This window comes from Typopeltis vanoorti, chromosome 16 (assembly GCF_054136105.1).
Source record: "Typopeltis vanoorti isolate ZY-2024b chromosome 16, IOZ_Tvanoo_1.0, whole genome shotgun sequence".
In the NCBI taxonomy this organism is placed as follows: domain Eukaryota; kingdom Metazoa; phylum Arthropoda; class Arachnida; order Uropygi; family Thelyphonidae; genus Typopeltis; species Typopeltis vanoorti.
Genome location: NC_143564.1, coordinates 101,021,966 through 101,042,957, shown reverse-complemented (window position 1 = coordinate 101,042,957; position 20,992 = coordinate 101,021,966). Strand labels below are relative to the sequence as shown.

The window sequence follows — 20,992 nt, the reverse complement described above, 5'->3', positions numbered from 1 at the left end:
TCAGGGGTTCCCAACCTTTTTGTTTCCTAGAGCACATGCTAAAATACCGGTAGGGCGATGGGCACCATCTATTTTTTCAAGCAAATTTTTTGAATTCTTTTGTTAAATGAATACATACAAAGTTTACATTATAATCAAATGTTTTATTACTTAAAAGTTTACATTATATAAAAATTTAAATATATATATATGTAAGTTAGTGTGATCTTTGGCATTGCATTTCATTGGTCAGTGTTTCATAATTAGGAGAATATGATGATATTCCAGTTCTTAAACTGGAATGAACAACTTTGAATGCACATCTACTTTACATTGTATGCATTTAATACTCGTCATGTGTCATTAACACATGCATCATATAGCATGCCATGAACTGTTGCGTGATTATTTCAAACTATACGGCACATGGTTGAACAGCAGCGGGCACACACAAATTGGTTGACGGGCGACATGGTGCCCGCAGGCATAGGGTTGGGAATCCCTGCTCTAGATAGTATAGCAAAAAAATTTTACACTAAATAAAAAGTTGAATGTAAATTATACCATAGTTAATAATTATTTATTTCATTATGTTCCTATTCAATGTGTTATAACATATGATCTTTGATGAATTTATGATGGATAGCTCTTTCCAGGAAGACAGGATTCCTCTTCACAGAAAGATGTTAGACAATAAAAAGCAGGATTACAAGTAAAATATAGAAACTTGCAATTCTTGTTGACTAAAATTCACAAAAACAAATATAAGTCTTCACACTTATACCCTTTCCATTAAATAATAATTCCATTAAATAAGCTGTTTGTGCTGAAATGCCATTATCAATACTTTCTGAGGAAAATTCAAAGTATATACACATACATACATACATACACAGACCAACATGAATACTAAAATGAGAAAAAACAGATGGAATCCTACGAACTATTTAAGGTCGGTCTTGTCAAACTTTACTCATCTGTAAGAAGTATAGTATTTATGACTGAGTTCAATTTTAGTGTTATCAACTGTGAAGTACATATTACAAGTGGTGTTTATAATCTTTATTTGCAACAATTTCATGAAAGACGGATAAAATCTTGACATTCTTATTATTGTTTATTCATTTTTATTATTTTGCATCAGCAATATTATCACAACCATAGTCTATTTTTTTCACATTCATAACACTATACATGTTCTTTCAGTAAGTCAACATTAACAGGAGATACTTAGAGCAACCATGAGGTATATTATCATACAGAATATGTGATGCTTCATTGTGGACTATATTTTTGAAAATTTTTAAAAACCAAATGGCATACATTTTTAGAATGTGGTTATTACAAGCTTTTTTTGTGTGTGTGATTTTTGAAGTTTGATCAAGCTGAAAGCATATACTGAAACACAAGAATAAAACAGTACTTTAGCTGAGACAAGATCATTCTGACGCAGAACAGTTCATTAAATGAAAGCATGGATTTGGTAGACTGTAATTTATGCACAAACTTCTGACAGTATTAAGTGAAATATGAGGTTTCCAGGTAGACTAAGATAGAAGAAAAAGTTCTGTACTACATCAGGATACAACAGCTACACAGATAAAGGAAAACTGGAATGTTTAGAATACAGGAAAGTTGAGAGGTTAAGTTTGATGCTTCTGAGTTTATCCAGAACATCAGGTATATAATTATTCCATACTGCCAGTTTTATTCATTTAATAAAACTACTGTATGCAAGTTACTTTTACAACAGAAGAACAAAATATCATGCTATCTATAGCATTTAAAATATAAAATGGAAAAAAAAAAAAAAATTATGGATTTATTCATTTATTAAATTGTTATGTATAAATTCAGATCAAAATTTCCATAGACAAAAAACACAAGGTACAAAGTTATATTTATTTCTTCCATAAATATAGTGGGCTAAATTACTGACCAGCTGTACTTATGTTACTGATTTTAAAGATTTGCCTCATAATTCAGGATGCAGACTATCTTTGGATATATTTCATGTAAAATCCCAATATAAATTATACAAAGAGCTATGCTGAATTTTCTTTGGTTGCTGTTTGTTTCAGATGAACTTATATTATTTTCTACCATAGTAAGTGCAACATTTTATGAAAGTTTAATAAAAGACTTGCTTTTATAGAACCCCTGTGATTCTTTAAGTGGCAGAACTTCGATTACAGTTTATTTACATATTCCACTAATATATTAATGCAATGTCACACACTAAACATTAACTTAGGCATATATTCTGGAGATTTGGTTTTTTTTCTAGCATACCAGTTAGATGGTAAACGACATTAAGTATACAACATAATGACTGTGCTCACATTTCCACATTGGCCTCACCATGCATGGCCAAGAGATGCACGCTGATTGGTCTGTGTAATGCACGTCCTGTAAAAATGAGAAGAGATCACAGTACTGTGAGGACAGACTGTTTATTTTCTGTTTACTTCGTTGTCACAAATCACTGTTCTTCCAAGAGATGAGATTTAAATAACTGAGTTCACAATGATATCACGGTCAGGCAGGGTCCTAAATTTTAATGAGCCATCAACTCCACATGAAAACAGTCGACCTGATTCATCTATTTCCAGCTGTGATACACCACTACTAATGTTGCGGAATAATGAACTCTTTGTGTGCTCTCCAGGAAAGGAATATAGCAGCACATGGACTGATAGACCCCATACCTAAAAAGTAGAAGTATTTATGTTTAGTCAATAGGAAACAAAAATTTTTCATTACTTAAAAAAATTACATTTTTTTTCAGTGTTTTTTTCTGATCCCAGAGATAATAAATTATATTGCATTTCTAATGTATTTTGATTCGATAATGATTGTACAGATCACATTGAATTAATGGCATAGAGAGTGGAAAAAAAAGTTTTTTATTGTACTGGGATTCAAGGCAACACAGCTGATATGTTTTTAAGGCTATTTTGGAAAAGACTATTGTATAATTGGTGTTTCTAAAAAGTGCTAAGGATATTACTTGTATTGAATTTATTTGTTAAAGAAGAAAACTATTCTGCTATCAGGGGATTGATTCTGGTAGATTTTGTTGAGTTTTGAATTGACTTGGATTTTTTTAGTTGACTTTTCAATTATGACTAAAGCGACTAAGCTATGTATTACTATTATCATCATCTGCAGTAGAGACCTCCAGGAAGTCATTACCTGCACCAGCACTACCTTTCTTAAACTTATTCACACTAGATGTGCTCCACTTCAACAAGTAAACTGTTCACTTGCTTGCTGCTCAGAGGGGATAAAATCTAGCCTCACCCTTTTCTTAACTGCATACTAAGTTAATTCCATGGATGTCCTCTTGTCCTCTCCTACCTTCTTCCACATTATAAACAAGTTTATATATCTATTATATCATCCCTCTTTCTACAGTTTATCTCTGTCTGCAGTTCATATACTCTCAATCTGTCTTCATAATTTACATACTATAATCCTCCAAATCATCTTTATAACTCTTCTTTGCACTCTTTCCACAACTCTCTTATCTCCTTGGAAACCAGGAGACCAAATCTGCAGTCATATCAAGACATTATTATTATTATTATTATTATGTGACACCTCCAAGGAGTCCAAAGCTTCATTGTGAGAGGGCACTTACTCTACAACTCAATCCACCAACTGCAGCAAACTGCATCATCTACACTAATGCCATCTATTATCCACCACCACCACTAGTATTTTCACAGACAATCACAAACATCCATGCCCATGGTGAGATTCGAACCTACAGCTTTTTGGCTGGAGAGCAGATATGCTAACCACTCGGCCAACCAAGCAAGCAACTTAAATTCTTATATGTCAGTGTTTGCTTAAGCATTGCAATCATCCAGTTATCTTCTGAGTTATATTTGCAACTTTTGCTGCGTGATCTTTGAACTTCAACTTCCTATCCAACATAACTCTAAAGCCTCATCACTTTTTCCAAACATAGCCTCACCAATATAATACTGCTGTTGGAAATCTCATCATGCCAAAGTGCATTATTTTACACTTGCTAATACTGAATTGCAGCTATTAGCATTTGCCACAGTTTAAGCCTATTCAAATCATTCTAATTAAGTGATGTAACAATAGCATCCCTGATTGCTCTGGCTATCTTTGTACATCAGCAAACAACTGAGCATCTCCACTCAGATCCTTTTCAATAACATTAATATACAGATTAACAACAATGGTCCAAGGACTTAATTCCTGGAATACCCCAGTGGTCATCCTAAATCTGGCAGATCCCCCCATACACAATATACCACTTTCTGATACACTTGCTTAAGCATTGCAATTATCTTCTAAGCTATGCTTGTAACTTTTGCTGTGTGACTTTTGAACTTAAACTTCCTATCCAACGTAACTAAGATTCTAAGTCAGTCACTCACTTTTTGAAGTCAATAGCTTATATTCCAACCACATATCCTCCATCTAATTAATTCAGCAGTCTTTCATGTGATATTCAAATGCCTTAGCAAAGTCCAAGTATCATTGCATATCCATTCCCTTTATCCAACTCAGCAGTAACATTATCATAAAATGAACTAATTGCTCAGACATTACCTCCCTTTAGTAAGCCCACATGTCTCTGTCTAATGTTCTGATCAATTCTAATAATCTCTGTCCTTGAGTTCCTTCTTTCACATGTGCTACTTGAGAAAGTTGTTTTCCAACAACTCAAGAAATTCTACTTTATTTTTATCATGAGATTTCTCTTCATCCCAATCAATGTTTGAATAATTTAAGTCACTAATGACGAGGATTACTTGTTTAGGATACATTAGGGTAATTTGGCAACACATTTCATCATCCACAGCAGCTGAACAGCCAGGTCTGTAGCAACAATCCATCATATATTTCATCCCATTAGTCTTCACTTCACACCAAATAGACTCAAACTCACTGCTACATAGCACATTATTACTATTATTGCTTACACAAGTTTATACCCTAACTGGATTCAATTCACCTGAAATCATTAGTAGTGTTCCCCTCCATCTCTGTCATTCCTAAGAATTCTATACCCTTTTCACTTTATTCCAATTATAACATCTGACTCGGAGAGCTAGTTTTTACTAATGCCAAATCTTAGGCCATACATGGCTTTATTACTATGACCCAGAGACCGAACAACAGTTAATGAAGTGGAGACACAAAGGTTCTCCATGGTCAAAGAAGTTCCAAACCCAAAAGTCAGCAGGGAAGATTCTTGCCATTGTCTTTTGGAATATGGATGGTGTAATCCTTACCAAGTACCTCAAAAAAAAAGTTAACTGTTACAGCAGCAGCAGCAGTTTATTCAAGAGCTCTGAAAGAACTGAAGGAAAAACGCTGTGGGAAACTGAGCAGAGTCATGTTGCTTTTGCAGGACAACGCACCTGCTCATACTGCTCATGAAACCCAACAGACAATACACAACATGGGCTTTCAATGTCTGTCGCACACATCATATGTGCCAGACCTGGCCTCATTTGACTATTTCCTATTCCCAAATTTAAAGAAACACTTGATAGGAACAAAATTTACCACAGATGATGAAGTCATATCTGCAGCTGAGGACTGGTTTGTGCAACAAGGGAAAGGCCTTTTTTTCCCTCAGAGAATTGCAAATGATGCAGCAGCATTGTAACAAGTGTATAACACTTTGTGGGGAATATGTAGAATGATGTGTAAGTTATATGGTTCTTCTTCAATTCTTTCATGGTGATTATCAAAACTTATCAGCACACCTTCATATATATTTGACAAACTGACAATACCAGTAGTTTAAATTTTTGTGATAGTGAGGATAGGAGATATGCTCAAAGTCTAATTGAAAAAAAGTAATCTTTTTATTTATTTATTTTTACTATTGTTGACAGGTGCCTTGAATAACTGGTTTTTTCATTTCAAAACCAGTAATATAATATAATATAATATAGTAATATAATAAGCACCTCCGTAGCGCAATTGGAAGAACAACGGTACGTTGCGCCCTTCAATTGGATTAGGCCTAAGTTCGATTCTCGTCGCGACGGGAGGAATCGTTATCTGGACAATTTCAATCGAAGGTGAGTTAGCTGACTCATATGGAGGTAGCAGGGTTTTTTCTCCTGGAAACTCAGGTTTTTCATCCTGCATACAGACAAATCGGCCCTTCAGAACACATGCAATTTACAGACAAAAAATACTAGTTGTGGGAGTGGTGGAGGTGGGTGGTAGATGGCGTTGATGGAGATGATTCGTAGTAGAGCTTCGGTGTAGTAGTTGAGACAGTTGTAGGTGTCCTCCCGCGATGAGTCTTTGGACTCCTTGGAGGTGTCACGAATAATAATAATAAAACTGCTTCCACTTGCTAGACTCTGTTATGATCATAACTTCATTTTTTAAAATTTTTTTTAAATGCAAATTTATTATTTCTGTATCAGATTTTTAGGGTGTATTTAATGCTAAGGAACTGAAATGTAGATACATTTCTTGCCAGGAATATGTTGGAATTGTTTTGTTTTATGTGGGTTAATTTAGCAATTTGTTTTGTGCTCAGTGCACAGTTTTAAGAATTTTAAGTGCATTTTGGCTTTTTTTTTTTTGTATGAAATAAGTTGTTTGTGGAGCAATGTAAAAAAGTCTGTAATGCTTGAAATGGCAGCAAGGAAAATGTGGAATGAAATAAGACTGCTCAGTGCTAATGTCAAGTCACTGTGTTTGAGACAAGCTCTGAGTAGATAGCTGAGAAATGGGCAAGCTAATAATTTTAGAATACTTTCCTGAACACTATGCTTCACATTTAGTTTTAAGGAAAGAAAGTTGTTGATGCAGAGCATGTGGAGCAAAAATCAGACAAAATTAGGAAAGCAAAATGTTGGTAAGGAAATATGAAGAGATATATACAGTGAAAAGATATACTGGGAAAATATATGGGAAGAGAGGGAGGGAGGGAGAGAGAGGGTCTTCTGGGAACCTCTCAGATAGAGTTATAATCCATCTTCAAAAGAGTTCAACGTTAATATCCCTCTTCTCTCTCTCTCTCTCCTTTAACTTTACACAAGAGTGCACCTACACACACATCCACTTCCAATAACAAGAAAATGTGTCTGACAGACCTCTTCTTTCTATTTCTCCTGATCTAAAGATGTGCTACTATATGAATCAGCACAATCCAACCTCTCACCCATGCCTTTCCACAATAATTTTAAATCCTTTTGCAGCCCAAATTTCCATCTTCCTACCTTCTTCTCCCTGCTCCTACTCTCTTCTCCTCCAAAACACACCAACAACTGCAACAAAAGCAAGATCACTATAGTAAATTTCCACTGGCTAAACTTCTCTTCTTTTAAACATAAAGCGCAGTGTTTGGGGAGGTGTGCCAAAAATTAGATTTGTTGTTCCTAATTCTTAAAATAATTATCATTCAATAATGGATAAAATGCTTATTATTGTAGCCAAACAGAATCACAACATCAAAAGAAATGAAGATAAGCCATCAGTATAAGAAGCATCAATGGAAAAGCAGATGGAGCTGATAGGAGAATTATAGAAATTTCATCATCATCATCATGCGTATCAAGGATTTAGCCTAGCATGGCCTGTTCCGGCATTAGAAGTCATCGTTGAATCATTTAAGAGGATGCCCTGGCTTTCTTTTTCCTAATGGCTTGTACTTTAAGGCTTGTTTTGGTAATCTTTCTGTTTTCATTCTTTGAACATGTTCCATCCATTTATGTTTATATTTTTTAATTTTTTCTATTACTGGTTCTTGGTTTAATTCTTTCATAATTTCTTTGTTTCTATTGTGATCAAATAGGGTATACTTTGCAGTTTTTCTCATAAACTTCATTTCTGCTGTTATTAATCTTTGTTTGTCTTTTTGTTTTATTGTCCAGATTTCACTTCCATACATTAAGACTGGTAGGGCTAATATATTGTATACTTTTAGTCTGGTTTGTTTTTGAACTAGGTTTGGTATAAATATAGAGTTAATTACACCTGTTATTTTTAAATATTTTGCAGTTTTTACGTTTATATCTTTTTCATTTTCATATGTGATAATACATCCTAGGTAGTCAACACGTTCATTGCCAAGCTGAAAATTGGAATTTTGTGTGGTGGCCAAATTTTTTTAATTTTTTTATTTAGTTTTTGTTGTGCTCAAAATAAGTTAATATATTATTTATATGCTTTTATTATTATGTACATAGGATTTATGTACTCTAAATATCTATCGCGTGATATGTAATTCGGTCAAATAAGTTATATAATTTACAAATAAAAAACATTTAAATATAATAATTATAATAATTATCAGTCTTTTATAATCACATAGAATTTTTAAAAATAACATACAAATAGAAAAAAATAATTATCAAAAATCAACATTTATAGGGAACTTACTAAAAAAAAAACAATACTCAAAATAAATAAAAACAAACTTCAAGCACGCTAAATCAACGAATAACTAAACAAAATCGTCGCGTCGTCGCCTTGTCCGAACGCCACCACTGTGCGCACTGGCTAACATAAACAATAGACAATGGCAGGCAGCCATCCCCACTCCACGAAAGTCGATCCCTTCCCTAGTGGCCAATATAAATATTACGTGCCGTTTCGCCGTGGCCGCTATACTATTCCGCTTAGAAACTTGATAGTGACGTCCACTCGATAACACGTGATCGGCCGCAAGGTGAGAACTCGCATCACGTGATATCGCGTGATTAACAATGAACGTGTTAAATGAATTCACCGGTTCTAATATCTTGTTATCTGTTACTATTTTAGTTCTTGCTGGATCTTGTCCTTTAAAGGCTATAGTTTTTTATTTTTCTGTTGATATTATCATACCATAATCTTTGGATATCTCATTTAGATCTAAAATAGCTTTCTGTAAGTTATCTTCAGAATTTGTAATTATTATTATTTGGTCGTTGGCAAAAAGGAGAGTGTTTAAGTTCACTATAGGAGAAAGTTTAATTCCTTGATGTAAATTTTTATTCGATTTTATTATTATTTAATTTAAGTAGATATTAAAAAGAGTTGCTGAGAAGGGACATCCCTGTCGGACTCCTTGGTTTTCTCTCTCGTATATGATAGCTTGTGATTTAATCTTATTTGTATTTGATTATTTTTATATATACTTGCGATAGCTTTTAGGATATTATTTGGTATTTGTCTTATTTTTAATATGTTAAATAATATGTTTCTTTTAACTTTGTCAAATGCTTTTTCAAAGTCAATAAATGCAATATGTGTTTCTAAATTGTATTCTCTTCTTTTCTCTATTATTAATTTTAGGCAAAAGGCCGGGTCTATACATGATTGTCCTTTTCTAAATCCATTCTGTACTTCTAAAATAAAGTTTTCGGAATATTTCATTAGTTTGCTATTTAAGATTCTGCTATATATTTTGTAACAGGAATTTAGTATATTGATACCTCTATAGTTTTTAGGGTCATCTCTATTACCTTTTTTTAAAGACAGGAATCACAATTGCTTTTTTCCATTCTATTGGGGGGGATACCAGTTAAATAAATTTTATTTAAAAATAATAAGAGTCTTTCTTTGAATCTTGTTCCTGCGTATTTAGATAGTTCTAAACCTAGCTTATCTTATCCAGGTGATTTCTTGTTTCTTTCAGGCTGATTTCTAATTCTTCTTTAGTTATTTCCTTTTCATTTTCGTTAATTTTTTGCCAGTTGTCTTTTTTAAAATATTTGTCTGTCCACAATTCTGTGTAGTAATTTAGAAATTCTTCTAATTTCAATTCAGTGTTTAATTTTATGCTTTCTTTGGTATCTGCATTTAAGTGTTTCAAAATCTTATATACATTGGGTCTTATTTTATATAAATCATGTTTAAAATTAGAAACAAATTTGTTCCATGATTCTCTATGTCTTTTTCTGACTTCTCTTTTAGCTATGACTCTTATTCTTTAATATTCTATTTCATCTCCTAATCTTTTACTGCTTAACTATTTGTGATAGGCTTCTTTTTTCTTTTTGATTATTTCTTTGATTGTATCATCCCAGATCTTCAGTGTTTTTCCTTTTATTGAATTTTTTTTATATAGAAATTTCATGGCAGCCTAATTTGTGATACTGAGACTAAGAAGACAATAACAGGTGAGATCATAAAACATCATTCAAATGAAAAAATATGCAGATGTTTTGAAAAGTGCTGTATGATATGGCTGAAGGTGTACAAGGACTTGGGACGCCTGTGCCAACCATGAGATGTCATTGTAAGCACTATTTCAGAGCAATGAAAAGGTGGCTCAAGCCTCATTCATTTTTTAATCTTGCTTCTCCAAAATGTGGATATTCTTCTTCTTCTTCAACCTTCTGATTCTGTCCACTGATGGATGAAAGTCTCCCCCCATGATTTTCCACATCACTCGGTTTTCTGCTTCTCCCATCCATCTCACTCCTGCAATTTGTTCCAGTTCATCTCTCCACCTTCTTCTCGGTCTTCCTCTTTGTCTTGCTCCATCCATCGATCTCCACTCTGTTGTTTTTCAGTCCATCTCCCATCACTGCATCTGGCAATATGGCCAGCCCATCTCCACTTAGCCTGTTTAATGTATTTTACAATATCCATGACACCTGTTTGAGATCTTATCCAGATATTTGTCTTCCTATCTCTTAATGTTATTTTTAGCATACCTCTTTCCATGCGATGTTGTGTTGTTCGCAGCTTTTTGTTTAGGGCTTCTGTTAAAGTCCATGTTTCTCCTCCATATGTTAGGACAGGAAGTATGCACTGGTCGAAAGCTTTCCTTTTTAGACTCATAGGGATGTCACTTCTGAACATGTCTCTCATTTTTCCATAAGCCATCCATCCAAGGTGAATTCTTCGTTCAATCTCTTTTCTTTGGCACTCCTCAAAGGATAACAATTGGCCCAAATATACATATGAAGTAACTTGTTCTATTTCATGATTTTCAACTTTGATAATTCTATGAATATTCAATTATCATAAAATTCTTGATATATATACTCTCAATATATAGGATATAATGGTAGTACTATGTAAAATGTTTACGTTATTACTAACTTCCTCTTGACAATTTTCTTCCAAATTAATCTACGATCAGTCAGGGTTCCAATATTATTATCATCATCATCATCATCATCAAATTCCTGCCATGTACCCTCAAGGGGTGTACAGGATATGACAGTACTACATGAAAAAATTACATCATTACTAACTTCCTATCTACAATTTTCCTCCAAATCAGTCTGTTACTTGTCAAGACTCCAACATTATCAAATCTTATATTTCTATCGTCTAAGGCACTTTGTACCGTATCAATCCACCTATATCTTGGTCTTCCTCTGGGTCGTTTTCCTGCCAACCTGGCAGAGAACACTTGTTTTGCTAATCTTTCCTCTCCCATTCTATTTAAGTGACCATACCATCTGAGATTAGCTCTGCTAACGCATTCCTGGATGCTGATGTCAAGTTCTTTCCTAATATCCTCATTTTTAATATGATATTGCCATCGATGCCATCTGTTCACGCCTCTAATCTTTCTCAGGACTCTCATATCTGCGGTCTCTAGTCTTTGGTCAAGTGTTTTACTTCTGACCCAGCTCTCAGATCCATAAGTTAAAATTGGTTTGAACACAGTCTTGTATACAGCTAATTTAGTATTCCGACTAATTTCTTTCTTATTCCATATGAATTTATTCAATTGACTTCCCACGATACCAGCTTTGCTGATTCTGTTGTCTATTTCTATATTTAGTTTACCATCTTCAGTAAAAATTGTGCCTAAGTAGCTGAAATGTTTTACTTGTTCCACAGGTTCTCCATTCACAACACAGTTGACATTTTCAATGATTCTGCCTATTTTCATTGTCTTTGTCTTTTTATTGCTGACCTTCATACCATATCTATTACAACAGCTATTCAATTTAGTCAGAGAATCTTGCAGACTTGTAGCGGATTTATTTAGAAGTATAACATCATCCGCATAAAGCAAAGAGCTGACATTAACATCTCCAATTTTGATATCAGGTTTAATACCACATTCCTTCATAATGTGATCCATATAGATAATGAATAACAGAGGGGATAATGTACATCCTTGTCTCACACCAGATTTAACATTAAACCATCTTCCTGTACTTCCTTCAATTCTAACTGCTGACTCACAACTCAAATAAAGACTAAGTATTGCTTGATATAATGTCCCATTGACACCATATAACTGCAGCGTATTGAATAGCTTCTCTCTTGGCACCTTGTCATATGCCTTTTCCAAATCGACAAAACTTAAATACAGATCTTTGTTATATTCCCATGCTTTCTCGACTATTTGTCGTAAAGTGAAGATCTGATCCTGACAGCCTCTATTTGGCCTGAATCCAGCTTGTTCTTCACCATGCTTTTCTTGGTTCCAATATTATCATACGTTTATTTTGGTATTCTAAAGCACTTCTAAATTCTAAAGCATAGCATCAGTTCACCTAGATCTCGGTCTTCATCTGGGACTGGATATTTCATCACTTCACAATATACTTGCATACATAATAGTCTTATCAAGCAGGCAATCTAAGATAGTTTCCTGTAGGGAGAAACTAAGGGACTATCTCTGAAAGTTGTATAAGAGTGTGGTTAGTAAGGATGCAGGGACTGCCACCATAGTAAATGGCACAAAATCATAGTGAATTTAAATTTACAAGATTATTTAAAGTGCCTTCTGATTTCATTCTACAACTATCTAATTTAATAAAAGTAATTAAATGCTGATCTCTCACAATTGGGGGACTTAAATGTTCATTTTCCAGATAACTACAAGGGTGGTCTGAAAAGTTCTAGGCCTCGATCATAGATTGCAACACTATCAGCAAGGTTTTTTTTTTCTAAGTTGGCACATCTCTCATAAGCATCCATGTGAAACTGCTAGTCATTCTATCAAGTAGTATGTTTTATACAGCTGTCTGAGGCAAAAGTTGTCTGTATCCCTTGAAATGGATTTCGACAATTAAGAAATGGGCTGCCGAGTTTAAACATGGCCGTATCAGCCTTGAAGATGATCCATGTGAAGGACATCCAAAAAGCATGACAACACCAGAAATCATTGATCAAGTGCACAATATGGAATTGAATGACAGGTGAGTCAAAGTGCATGAAATTGCTGAGATCATAGGCATTTCAAAAGAACGTGTAGGATACATTTTGCATGAATAATTGCAAATGAAAAAAATTTGCGCAAGATGGGTGCTGTACTTGCTTACAGCAGATCAAAAACATACTCACATGAAAATCTCTGAACAGTTTGAAGAATAAAAAAAAAAACTGTTCAGAGAATAAAACTGATTTTGTACATCAGTTTATTACTATGGATGAGAATTGGATTCACCATTACACACCAGAATCCAAAAAGCAGTCTAAACAGTGGAGGACAGAAGCCAGTTGTTCAGCATCAAAGAAGACAAAGTCGGTTCCATCAGCAGGAAAGGTCATGGCATTGGCATTTTGGGATGCTAAAGGCATTTTGTTTATTAACTATCTTTAAAAGGGTAAAACAATAACCGGGGAATATTATTCTTATCTTTTAATCAGACTTGACGAAAAAATTCTTGAGAAAAGATCTGGTTTGCAGAAGAAAAAAATCATCTTTCATCAGGAGGATGCACCCGCCCGCAAAGGTGTTTTGACAATGGGAAAATTAAGGGATCTGCACTATGAATTGTTGGAACATTCATCATATTTCCCAGATTTGGCTCACTCTAACTTCTGTCTCTTCCCAAAACTAAAACTCTTTCTCGGTGGTCAGCGTTTTTCTTAGAATCAAGAGATGATTGCAGTCATAGAGGGGTGTTTTGCATATCTTACTGAGAACCACTACAGGGATGGGATAATGGAGCTGGAGCATCTCTCTCTCTCTCTATGTTCACTGGGCATCTACAGATGCCGTATGGTCACTCTGATGCGTGGTGATTTGCCACACCAGGCCTCGCTATATAGTCATGTTTGCTTTTCTGGAGGCCTCAACTCTCTGAAGATCAGTTACTCCACACACACACACACACACACCATCCATCCATCCATCTCATTGATGGTCTACCCTGCCTCTTTTTCTAGGAACTTTACCTTCTATTACTGTTCTGAGAAGTCCCCTTCCATCCTTTCTATGTGTCCAAAATATTTTAACTTTCTTCTGACAATATCCTGAAGGATCCTTAAAGTTCTACTGATCTTTTCTAACACACATTCATTTGTACACCTTTCAGTATATGATATCCTCAACAGCCTTCTGTAACACCACATCTCAAAAGCAGATATCCGTTTCTTATCTAACTTCTTTAGGTTGCAGAACATCCATAAGTCGCTGTTGGAAAAATAACTGAATCCAAAATCCTCAACTTTGTTCCCATGAAGATAGATCCATCCTTCCAGATTTCAGACAGGTCTCTGACTGTTGTTTTAGCTATTCCTAACCTTTTCCTGACGTCTTCTGAACAGCAATTCTTCACATTAATAATGGATCCCAGGTACTTAAACTTGCTGACTTCCTCAATTCTTTCTCCATTAAGGTACACTTGTTTCTCAAAAGCTTCTCTGTATTTCCTTTGACAACCATAATCTTTGTCTTGCTAGGATTGAGTTGAAGTCCTCCGTTATTATTGATCTTGTTAACTTTGTCAAGAATTAGCCCTAGTTCTTCCATGTCATTACAAAGGAGTACTGTATCATCAGCATACCTCAAATTACTGATCAATCTACCTCCTATCGTAATTCCTGTCCTGAGCTCATCCAATGCTTCATGCATGATGCCCTCCACATATATACTAAACAAGTGATGAGAAAGTAAACATCCTTGCCTAACTCCTTTTCCAACTTGAAGCCAGTCAGTCAACCCAACACCTATTCTTACTGTGGCTTCTTGCTCCTTATACAAGTTGGCTATCAACCTGATAGCATGTTGAGGAAAACCCATTCTTTTCATTACTTCCCACAGTTTCACATGCTCAACACAGTCAAAAGCTTTAGAGTAGTCTAAGAAACACATTACCAGAAAGAGTCTGAATTCGTTATATTTTTCTAGTGTCTAAGGCAAAGGATCTGATCTCTGGTGCCCTTACTTTTCCTAAAACCTGCTTGTTTTTCGGGCATCTCTGCCTCAACTTTGGCCTCAATCCTATTTAGCATGATCTTCAATAAAATTTTGCTTGCATGAGATATTTAACTAATAGTTCTATAATTCTTGCACGCCTTCATATCACCTTTCTTATGTAGTGGTATGAAAACTGACTTCTTCCAGCTGGAGTATTGCTAGAATAAATGTATTAGTCTTAAGGGAGGTTTATGTTGAAAAATAAAAATAATTTTGAAATTATAAATTTGTTTTTTCAATGTTAGGCTAAGAACTTTTCAGACCATCCTCATATATATCAAGTATTAAACAGTTGAAACTGTAAATAAATAAAAAGTAAATCTGCTAATACTTTTTACATCTCAAAGGGAGCAGGCAAGACCATTTAGCCCTAATTTTTGGAAACTGGAGGGTAGCCAATCTTCACTCTTAGCCAACAAAAGATAGCTGACTTATCAACGATTGATTTTACATGGCTGCTTTAATACTGGTACGTAAGTTGACATACTTTGGAAAATTAAACAGAGAAACTAAAACTTAAACGTGAAATAAATTTACTAGATGTAAAACTTTTGCATCCTGACATTGAAAATGGAATACATTATAAAATTACAATTAAAGAATCATTTTCATAAAGCGCCACTATAGCCTTAATAGTACAACATACAGTAGGTAGATATAAAGAGAGGGATCCGTCAAGGTGATGCGATCTCCCCAAATCTATTTACCAGCACTTTAGAATACATTTTGAAAAACTACAAATCCTTATGTTTGCCGATGATCTTGTACTGATATCCCACAACACAAAAGACCTAGAAGAAATGGGTGAAAAAAATATACACAAACAGCAGATTTGGCTCACTCTAACTTCTGTCTCTTCCCAAAACATTTTGAAAATAGATAGGCTTAGGAATGAATCTAGAAAAAACAAAATGGATCAAAAACATCTACACAAGTGACAGTCACCTATGTATTGATAACATCCTATAGAACAAGTTGACTACTACAATTACTTAGGACAAACAATAAACATGAATAACAATTTATCTGAAGAACTAGCAAAAAGAAAGAAAGCTGCATGGCTATCATTCAACAGACTAAAAGAAACACTTACTGAACCAAATCTTGACATCTCTGCGAAGGCAAAACTATTTAAGAGTGGCATTCTTCCATCACTCACATATGGATCAGAAACATAGAACACAACAAGAAAAGAAGAAGAGACTCTCAGAATAACTCAGCGTGCAATAAAATGCAGGATTTGTGACATCAGCAAAATGGCACATGTTAGAAACACGGAACTAAGAAAGAGATCAGGCATAAAAGATGTAGTAACCGCAGTATATGAAAGCAAGATGAGATGGGCAGGTCACATAGCCAGACTCAGGGGATAACAGATGGACATATAGAATTCTCAACTGGCAACCAAGAATAAAGAGAAAACCAGGAAGACCACCTACAAGATGGGAAGATCCACCAGTGAAATCTATAGGTATAACATGGAAGAGAGAGGCTCAAGATCGAGATCATTGGAGGCATCTTTGTGACCTGCACTCATGGAGAAATCCTGAGTGAAACACAGGTCCATCAAGATAAGCAAACAAAGTTTGCTTATACTTGGTGATACCAAGGTTGAAGCAATGCAGAACTCATATTTCCATATGGCAGTTGCCAAAAGGTGTCACACCTTATTATTAAATTACTCTGGATTAGAGAAAGATGTTGGAAGTTTTTTTCTACTTGGTTAGACTATAAATTATTTATTTAGTTTAATCCTTTATCTAAGTTTAAGCAAACAAAGTTTGTGCCTGAAGTATCTTCAGGACTTTGGGCAACTTGTGGCAAAGATGGACTAAGTTCTGGGTCTGGCTCCCACCGAAGAGACCTCAATATAGGTCGAAACTGGCCCAGGTAGTGACCCTTCCCATAATACATAGCAGTATACATATCCACAAGGAGATGTGCTTTGCATTATGGGATACTAAGGAAAGTGATGAGAACTTAGTCCACGTTTGCCACGAGTTGCCCCAGTCCTGAAGATACCTCAGGTGCAAACTTTGTTTGCTTCCACTTGAATAAAGGATTAAACTAAATACATAATTTTTTCACTCTTTTCTCCTGGATATTTTTAATTACATTCTTTTGTACCCTTCCAAAAGTAAAGGTCCTACTTCTGATACATTTACAAGAAAATGTTTCCTTTTTTTTCAGTAAAAAAGGAAACATTTTTTTACTGAAAAAAATTTCTTTCAGTAAAAATTTTTTTCAGTTTCCTTTTTTTTCAGTAAGTTTCAGTAAAAACTTATATACATTGTTATTTTTGAGCTACTGACAAGATTCACATCACCTTTCTCCTCAGTAGGCATGAAGCATTGACTAAAAATAGAAATTGTTAATTAAATTATAACAGTTAATTAATATTGTTAAATTACATATGAATTCAAAATGTGTTACCTTAATATCACCATCAGCTGAGCCTGTAGCAAAGAACTCTTCTGAAGGATCTAAGGCAAGGCATTTGATATTATTACCCTCATGAGCAATAAATTTGTGTTGTAACTGTCTTTGTCGGACATCAAATATACCTGAAGTAGGTTAAAGAAAGTACTAGAACTTGCTTTGTTTAAAAGGAGAGAAGAAAGAAGTGCCAATAAAAGTGAGAGAACAAAAGGCTTCATTTTTTAAAAAACATTGTTTACAAAATTAAAAAAAAAGCTACATTAAGTAATTATTATGTGATAGTCAATACCATGCTATGAATATAATATTGCTTGTGTAATAAATTTCATGAGAATAACCCACAAATAAGACATTATTTTTTTTAAAAAAAAATAAAAACTTACATGCAAACATCTCTACAAAAAAAGCAGGTTGCTTAAAATTAACAATTACTTATTAGCAAATATTATCCATAAATATATACTGCAAACAATAAAATTCAATAATATAAATATTTACAAATATATGATCCTCATTTTAACATGGTACATACTTACATATCTGAAAAATGCAGTGGATACTGAAATCTTAGACACTAAGCACAACTTTTGAACAACAGGGGAAAATGTTAATCATACAATCTAATTTATACGCATAAAAAAATCTCTTCCTCCTCAGATTCATTAGTAAAAAAATTAATTAAAAAGATTACAAAAAAGTGCAGAAATGCTCCATAATTTGTGTTAACTCTGTTACTGGAAGCATTCTCTCCTCTTTCTTTCTTAATTAAATCATCAGCATCATCTGTCATAAATTCTCTTGTGGCATTGAATTTTTCACAAAATGTGCAACCAGTATTTGTTTTCCACTTCATATATCATCTGATATTAATCTGAGGAGTTTTTTTAATTAATTTTAAAAAAGAATTTAAAATCTGATTTTTTTTTAATCTGAATCCTAGCCATGAGAAGCTGTTAGTCTATAGGCGATCATATATTAGAATTAGTTCTGTGGGTAAGCTAAGAGTTAGATAATCTGGAAAGAAACCCTCCTCTATAAACAAAACCAGGAACTTTTTTAAGCCACCTCTATGACCCTGACCTCTAATATGAAGAGTGTTAGTCTCACAGCAAAAAAATGAAATTTATCTCCCACCTAAAGACATTCACAAAGCAGCCATGCCTATTAGTTGTGATATGAACTCAGAGCCTGTTAGTTAAAGAGTGGAAATGCTAACAATGCAGCCAGCAAAATCATTTTCAAAATATTATAAATATTAAAAAAAAACCAAAAAAACTTTATCTGAATAATTTTACCATTAAGCATATCATGGAAACACTGAAACTAAATATATATATGTCAATGTGTAAGATGAAACATGTTACAATCTTTTGAGCATATAAAATGAAATCAGTTACGTGATACTTCTAGCATATGAAGACAGATGCAACAAGTGATGTGAGCTGTTTAAAAAAAAAGTATTAGTAGTAAGGAAAGATATTATTGTATTTATTTCGTGACAATACTAGTTTGTCAGTTTGTGATATTCAAAATGACAATTTGTTTTTGTATGATTGTGTTGTATTTTGTTAAGATTTTACTGTCTCAGTATTGTCTCTATGCGTATTGATTGTATTCAACATGGTGGCCGCCAGTTTTAAAACTACATCTAGCCCCACCATTTAAAAACTATGTTATTTGTAGCATTGCTTATGATTTTGTAGCTTGCCATGCTTGTGGTATTACACATCCCACTGTTTAAAACGTGGCAGGTGGGAGATGGAAATGTGTATGTATGCAAAAAACATAGCAGTGGGAGGTGCTGGGAGACATAAATGTCTTGATCTAATGATTAAGCAGCAGTGGAGATAATGCTTTGGAAGCAGGCGATTTTGAGTTTGTGGATGCCAGTTGAGTGTTGGAGGGTGGAGATAAAAACATATATATAATATTGATTTACTTTTAAGCTCATTCTAGTAGCAAGACTTATACGTTGGTTAGACATAACTGGTAATTAGTTTACGGAATTAACAACGCATATAAAGTATATTAATTAAAGGTAACTTTAATGAATAACTTCTATATTTCGGCAACGTCACATTGCCATCTTCAGGAACATAAAGATATGGTATGTGCACTCAGGAACTAACACAAAGCAAATGAGGAAGAAAGCAAGAAACTAATATTGTTCCTAAAGTCCTAATGGTGCCCTCTTGTGGGATAATTTGGTAGTCTTGGCAGTTGGACTGAAGTTCTCATAATGAAAGTCTCCCAAATTTGGGGCAGTTTCATGCACCCAAATTTGTTGAGGTTAGGAAGTTTTTTAGAGCTGCTGAAGATTCTTTGAATAATCTTTCGTATTTAAACTTGCTGCGATGAATTATTTTTGTTTTCTTCCAACGAATTTTATGGTGGGTATCTAAGGCATGGTCTGCCAGCCCAGAGCGGCTGTACTGGTGAAACCGGATGTAGTCTTGGTGTTCTGAAATCCTGATATTTGTTGTTCTGCCTGTTTGGACACCTGTTTGGGTTCTACAAACAGATAGAGGGGACAGCCATGGGTTCACCACTTTCCCCACCCTTGACCAATTTCTTTATGGAGACATTTGAAGAGAAAGCCTTAAACTCTGCCCCACAAAACCCCACTATTTGGCTTCGTTATGTGGATGATGTGTTTGCTATTTGGCCACATGGCTCAGACACACTCCACTCCTTCCTAACACACTTAAACAACCAACACCCCAGAGTCCAGTTCACCTTAGAAAAAGAGGAAAACAACACCCTCCCCTTCCTAGACACTTTAATATGTACACTTTAATCACCCGCCAGCTTGATGGATCTTTGGTTTTCTCTGTTTACAGAAAACCCACCCACACTTACAGATACATTCACCAGCAATTCCCCCCCCCCCCACAACAATATGGGGTGATAAAAACACTATATAACAGGGCAAAATTAATCTGCTCAGATGACAAGGCCCTGACTATTGAACTAAACCACATCCTTTCTTAGCCAATGGCTATAACCCCAAAAAAATCCAAAAAATACTAAAACCTGTAAACCACAACCCTCTCCCCCCCTCCACAATAAAGATTACACCAAGTCTATCACCATCCCCTACATCCAGGGCACCTCTGAGAAAATAACCAATATCCTCAAAAAATATGACCTTACTTCCTGTTACAGACCATATAAAAAGTTGGCATCCCTTATCAGCTCTACCAAAGACCAACCACTTCCCCTAGACCTACCTGGTGTATACCAGGTCCCGTGCAGCTGCAAATTGTCCTACTTTGGCCAAACAGGCAGAACAACAAATATCAGGATTTCAGAACACCAAGACTACATCCGGTTTCACCAGTACAGTTGCTCTGGGCTGGCAGACCATGCCTTAGATACCCACCATAAAATTCGTTGGAAGAAAACAAAAATAATTCATCGCAGCAAGTTTAAATACGAAAGATTATT

The 20,992-nt window shown here is 34.7% G+C and overlaps 1 protein-coding gene across 3 annotated transcripts in view; it reads right to left on the bottom strand.

Annotated features, from left to right (window-relative positions):
- Positions 1 to 1,026: 1,026 nt before the first annotated feature.
- Rbcn-3A (rabconnectin-3 alpha) overlaps positions 1,027 to 20,992 on the bottom strand; it is a 984,230-nt gene continuing 964,264 nt past the window's right edge. For all 3 annotated transcript variants that reach the window (XM_090406519.1, XM_090406521.1, XM_090406520.1), the window contains 2 exons: positions 17,540 to 17,670; positions 1,027 to 2,687 (listed from right to left, as the gene is read on the bottom strand). In XM_090406519.1, coding sequence (XP_090262645.1) covers positions 2,487 to 2,687; positions 17,540 to 17,670 — 332 coding nt within the window. In that variant the 3' untranslated portion in view covers positions 1,027 to 2,486. The remainder of the gene's footprint in view (positions 2,688 to 17,539; positions 17,671 to 20,992) is intronic.